This window comes from Heteronotia binoei, chromosome 5, assembly GCF_032191835.1.
Source record: "Heteronotia binoei isolate CCM8104 ecotype False Entrance Well chromosome 5, APGP_CSIRO_Hbin_v1, whole genome shotgun sequence".
Lineage (NCBI taxonomy): Eukaryota > Metazoa > Chordata > Lepidosauria > Squamata > Gekkonidae > Heteronotia > Heteronotia binoei.
Genome location: NC_083227.1, coordinates 167,502,326 through 167,508,723, shown reverse-complemented (window position 1 = coordinate 167,508,723; position 6,398 = coordinate 167,502,326). Strand labels below are relative to the sequence as shown.

The 6,398-nt window shown below is 47.6% G+C and overlaps 1 protein-coding gene across 4 annotated transcripts in view; it reads left to right on the top strand.

Annotated features, from left to right (window-relative positions):
* The window catches only part of CACNA1A (calcium voltage-gated channel subunit alpha1 A), a 599,049-nt gene that overhangs the window by 503,282 nt on the left and 89,369 nt on the right, over positions 1-6,398 (top strand). For all 4 annotated transcript variants that reach the window (XM_060240686.1, XM_060240689.1, XM_060240688.1 and 1 more), the window contains exons 36-37: positions 3,047-3,141; positions 3,740-3,890. In XM_060240686.1, the coding sequence (XP_060096669.1) occupies positions 3,047-3,141; positions 3,740-3,890 (246 nt within the window). The remainder of the gene's footprint in view (positions 1-3,046; positions 3,142-3,739; positions 3,891-6,398) is intronic.

Sequence of the window (6,398 nt, the reverse complement as noted above, 5' to 3'; positions counted from 1 at the left end):
CCTTCCTTCCTTCCTTCCTTCCTTCCTTCCTTCTTTCCTTTCTTCTTTCTTTCTTTCTTTTCTTTCTTTTCTTTCTTTCTTTCTTTCTTTCTTTCTTTCTTTCTTTCTTTCTTTCTTTCTTTCTTTCTTCTTCTCTTCCTTCCTTCCTTCCTTCCTCCTTCCTTCCTTCCTTTTCTTCTTCCTTCCTTCCTTCCTTTCTTTCTTTCTTTCTTTCTTTCTTCTTTCTTTCTTTCTTTCTTTCTTTCTTTCTTTCTTTCGGGATTTCTATCCCACCCATCCTGCCACAGCAGGCTCAGGGCGGGTCACAACAAAAATAAAATACAATATACGAACAGAATATATGAAATAAAATTCCTCAATATAAAACAATGTATGTAGCAATGTAGAACAAGATGGCGATAACTTCTTAGTCTGTTCATCGATATTTAAGATCTCATTCAGTTCAATTCCATCATTCATGGGCAGGTAAAAGAGGCCTGGGCTACTAATGCTGGGAGGAGCTAATCTATGAAGTGTCCGTGTCCTTAGCTAAAAACTAAAAGCCTGGCTGTAGAGCTCCGGCTTACAGGCCCTGTGGAACTGCAACAAGTCCTGCAGGGCCCTGATCTGTGTGGGGCACACATTCCACCAGGTCGGGGCCAGAGCTGAAATAGCCCTGGCCCTTGTAGAGGCCAAATGGACCTCTTTTGGGCCGAGGATTACCAGCTGACCTTGTTCAGCCGATCTTAAGGCCCTTCGTGGGACATATGGGGAGAAGCGTCCCGCAGGTATGTTGGTCCTTGGCCGTTCGAGGCCTTAAAGGTTAGAACCAAAACCTTGAACCTGACTCGGCACTCTATTGGCAGCCAGTGCAGATCACAGAGGACCAGCTGAGTATGTGCCTGTAAAGGGGTCGTAGACAGTAAGCACACTGCTGCTTTCTGCACCAGCTGCAACTTCCAAGTCAGGCGCAAGGGTAGGCCTGTGTAGAGCAAATTACAATAGTCTAATCTGGAAGTGATCATTACATGGATCACCATAGCCAAGTTGCAGGAAGAAAGGTAGGGAACCAGTGGCCAGGCCTGCCGAAGATGGGGAAAGGCCGATTTGGAGCTAATTATGACCTGGGTCTCCATAGATAAGTCAGCATCCAGCATCACTCCTAGGCTCTGGAACTTGGACGTAGGCACCAAGGGTATCCCATCCAAGGCTGGGAGCTGGATTTTCCCCTCCTGAGTCCCCATGACACAGGCACAGGACCCCCATCTTTGATGGATTTAACTTCAGCCAGCTCTGCCTCAATGAATCAGCCACGGCTCCCAATGCCTGGTCCAAGATGCCTAGGGGCTGAGTCCAGCTGACCAATCCATTAACAGATACAGCTGGGTGTCATCTGCATTCTGGTGGCACCCAAGCCCAAACTCTCAGATCAGCTGGGCGAGAGGGCGCATGTAGATGTTAAATAACATCTATGAGAGGATCGCTCCCTGAGGGACCCCACAACTCAGTGGGAATTCCAGGGAGACCCTCTCCCCAGTCTACTCTCTGTCCCCAACCTTGATGGAAGGAGGAAAATCATTTTAAGGAAATCCACCGAATCCCTATGTTGGCAAGGCAGTGGGTCAACAGGTCATGGTCAACTGTAGATCTAAAAGTACTGTAAGATCTAAAAGTAACAGCAGATCTACTGTAGATCTAAGATTTGGATCTACTTTAAGATCTAAAAGTAACAGCAGTGCTGACCCACCGTGATGCAGCTGTCTCCAAAGGTTGTTCATAAGGGTGACCGATGCCATCTCAGTCCCATGACCAGGTCAGAACCCAGACTGGAAGGGGTCTAGGATAGAGGCATCCTCCAGGAAACCCTGCAACTGTTTGGCCACCGCTCTCTCAACTACCTTGCCCAGGAATAGAAGGTTAGACACTGGACAGTAGTTGGCCTGGACTGTTTGGATCCAAAGATGTCTTCTTTAAGAGCAGATGCACCACTGCCTCCCTTAGCGTGCCCCCCCAGAAAAACCCCTGAAGACAGGGATTGGTTGATAATTTCGCACAGGGAGGTTCAAACTCCATCTCCACAAGCCTTCACCTGCCAAGATGGACACAGATTGAGGAGGCAGGTGGCGGGCTTCCAGTTCCACTGTTGTATCAACTGTGGTGGGAAGGTCTCAACGGAGCAACAAGACTGTCCGTGAAATCACTCACAAAAACCTCACAGCCTATATCCAATTTGATGTTTTGTTTGCCTTGTGACAATGATGTTGAGGACCAGATTGTTCTGTAGAGTTGAGCTGGGCAGGAACTCACTGATGCGATGACAGCCGCATAATAGTTCTTCTTGCGGCCTTCATTGCCATCTCATAGGTGCACATAAATGACCTATAGGATGCTCTTGTTGCTTCATCATGAGCATGCCACCAACTCCACTCTAGCCGTTGCAGTTCCTGTTTCATCTTCCATAGCTCTGAGGTGCACCATGGAGCCAATTTGGAGCGGGGGCCGAGAGGGCGCCAGGGGGCAATTGTGTCGATGGCTTCAGAAAGCTGACTATTCCAGTCTTCCACCAGTTCATCGAGCAAATCTCCAGGGGTTATCGGGTCCCACGGAGCATATAGCAATACAGTGCAGCTTTGCCTTCTCTGACAGCTAAAGCAAGGGTTTACATAATTGTCTGACCTCTATGTGTCACTGAACTGTCCCTAAATTTCCTCAATCTCCACAATCTCTACAACTAATTGCGTTACACCCTTCTATGCTGACAGATGATTTAAGAACATAAGAAGAGGCCTGCTGCATGAGATCAATGGTTCATCTAATGCAGCATCCTGTCTCACATAGTGGCCAACTAGTTCCTTTGGAGGTCCGACATCAGGCCATCCCCTGATGTTGCCTCCTGATCACTGGGATTCAGAGGCTAACTGCCTCTGAACGTGGAACCTGGAATCCAATTCTGCAAACATCAGCTCTTCTACTACTAGATGGCAACTTCTAGTTGGTTACTATTTCCCAAACACTTAACGTTTGCATCACCATGTATTTTATTGTCATTCATTTGATGTATCTTCAGGTGTTTGGTAACATTGGCATTAAAGATGAGGATTCTGCAATCAATGAGCACAACAATTTCCGCACGTTCTTTCAGGCCCTGATGCTTCTCTTTAGGTGAGGCTTATCCCTAACACTTTTCTAGGAAACTCGTACTGATTCTTCAGTTATCACAAGAGGATTTACTTCCTTAACCTAGCCAAGCCTACCAGTGCTCTAGTCAGCTACTGTGCCTCAAGCAAACTGAATGTGTTTCCTTAACGTATGAGAGAGCCTTCTGCACATTAGTCCCTGTGCCCACACAAAAGTATTACCAAACTTCCAGGTCGATCTTTTCATTTCAGTAATGTGTATGGAGCTACTCTCTATGGAACTTTTTGATATTTTTGCTTTTTGATATTACTGCAGCAACTCATGAGATGATGCTGCCATTTGGCCGAAGGGCCGACCCTTCGTAGGGTTGCCAGCTCCCACCTGAGGCATTCTGGGAGATTTAGGGGTGGAGTCTGGGGAGGGGGGTTGAGAAGGTGAGGGAGCTCAGCAGGTATAAAGCCATAGAGAGCATCCTCCAAATCAGCCAGTTTCTCCAGTGGATCTGATCTTTATAGTCTGGAGATCGGTTATAATTCCAAGAGATTTCCAGGCCCCACCTGGAGGTTGGCAGCCCTAGTTACTAGTGACCATTATATTTTCTTCTACCTTGTTTCTCTCTCAGGAGTGCCACAGGTGAGGCTTGGCATGAGATCATGCTCGCCTGTCTGGGTGGAAAGGCCTGTGACGAGAAAGCAGATGCCAAAGACAATGAGTGTGGCAATGAGTTCGCATATTTCTATTTTGTTTCCTTCATCTTCCTGTGCTCTTTTCTGGTGAGTCAAGGGGCAGGGGGGTATGAAATACAGGACAGAGCTGTGCCCGTTGCATCAGGTAGATAGAGCAATGCATGCTCATGGTAAGGGTACTAGCAGGTAAACTTTCCAGATTGAATGATTTGTCAAAATAATTTGTTATGAGGACTGGATCTGACATAAACGGTTGTTTTCGCACTTACCTTATTTCGGAGCGACATCCCTCTTCACCGCGCAGCGTCTGCGCGGATTTCGCACTACTTGCTCCGCAGAACCCAGAAGTCCCGCGGCTTTTGCGTTGCAAATGTAAACTGGTATTTGGCAGTTTACATTTGCGACGCAAAAGCCGTGGGACTTCCGGGTTCTGCAGAGCAAGTAGTGCGAAATCCGCGCAGACGCTGCGCGGTGAAGAGGGACGTTGCTCCGGAATAAGGTAAGTGCGAAAACAACCGTCATGCCAGACCATGTGTGTCATCAAATGTAATGCCAAGTAGCAGAGATGTAAACTGTATAAAGAACACAGACAAACACAGTTAAAGATTATAGTAACTATCCTATAGCAGCCTCACATGGGGGTGGGGTTTAGAACTAATATTTGCCCCCCCAGTCGGAATGAAGAGGCAGACACAATTGTTGGGTTTTAAACCGGGCCGCTTTATTAAAATTAACAAATATAACTGGCAGGGGGGAGGAAACCGACCAGACAAGCCCTGGGGTCAACACCTGGACCCCGCCTTGTCCAAAGGGCGAGCCACCCTGCCCCCAGCACAAACCCGCCGTAATCGGGTTGTAACTGAGCGGCCAGGCCTCCAGCCATCACCAACCGGGCTGGCATCAATCCCCATGGAAAGATCCACCCAGGTGAGGCTCCTTGTGATCTGCATCACCGTACTGAGCCGTTTAGCCCATCTACGGTTCCTGCAGACCACCGCACCGACGGTGCTAGGCCATAGGTGCTCCCCTGGAAAACCCAGTGGCCAAACCTCATCCAGCCTGCGACCAAATTAATACGCAACCAAACCTAACCTGCTAGGCAGTACAAGGTAGGCGAAAAACACCCCCGCATAGGCCAATTGTGCGGGAGTGAAAAAATTCCTACCTGGCCCCAAAAGGCGACCGGCATGTACCTGTACTGCCAATGGGAAGGGTGGGCGGGCAGAGAGCCGAGACAAAACTGCGTAGCAAGGCGGGAGCCGGGGCTTATATAGCCCCAACTCCGCGCCTTGTAAAAACACCCGTATGTCGGGTGATATTGCTGCCCCTCCCTCCTTCCGGGGATTCAAAGACGGCCCCCAGCCTATAGCCTGCAAGCTGGCTCGGCTGGGCAGGGGCCGGACCATCTCTGCAAAACTGGAGTTCTTTGAGTTTGTTGAACTCTCTATTTTAACTGTGGCTGGACTCTAATCTCCCCCCCCCCCCGTCCTTAAAAATATAAACTAAAAATATAAATGGTCTGATGAAATAGCTGAGCATTACAAGTTTCTACTCCACCCACCCCCACCCCCACCCCCGGTCTGCTCAGAGTTGCAGTGGCCCTTTTTTGCAGCATGGTTTGAGATAATAATTTTGGTTAATCTCTTCAGCACGTGTTTTTCTTTTATTTCATCGGAACTCCATATTGAGGGAGGGGTGTTAAAACTAATATTTCTCTGCAAAACTGGAGTTCCTTGAGTTTGCAGGGAAATATTTTAAGCATGGCTGGCCCCAAACCTTCCTCTTGCCCTTAAAAGGTGCTTGCCTAAATTGGAAAGGTGGGGGAAGTAGTGAGATTTAGAAAAGCAGTTTTTAAAATAGACAAAGAAGCACAAGGATCACAGCAGAAGGACCCACCCAGCCCCTACCTGTGAGTAGGACTGCCAAGCCCAACTCAAGAAATACCTGGGGACTTTGGGGGTGGAGCCAGGAGACATTGGGGGTGGAGCCATAAGCAAAGTTGTGACAAGCACAATTGAACTCCAAAGGGAGTTCTGGCCATCACATGTAAAGGAACCACACACTTTTTAAATGCCCTCCCTAGACTAGAAATAACGGATAGGGGCACTTCCAGAGAGTATTAGTTCAGTAGAGAAGTCCTCAAAGGAGAGCCTTGCTCCAAAATTTTTTTCTTCTGTACAGCACAGCACAAGATAATGGAACGCAACGTGGCAGTACTTTATCCAACGTTTCACTTTCGCTTCTACGAGCTTCTAAGAAAAATCTATACAACATTCAAATGCTGATGCTTACAACGATTATTAACTGGTATGGTCAATTCTTCTGTTGTATAGATTTTTCTTGGAAGCTCATAGAAGCGAAAGTGAAACGTTGGATAAAGTACTGCCGTGTTGCGTTCTATTATCTGCGCCGTGCTGTACAGAAGAAGAAAATTCTGGAGCAAGGCTCTCCTTTGAAGACTTCTCTACTGAACTAATACTTTCCGGAGTTTGGATCTCTGTATATATTTCACTCTTGGAATTTGCCTACGCCCAGCTATTGAGTAATATTGGACATTAAGTTGCCTTTCGAGTTACTTTGAGTGTGGGTCGGTGT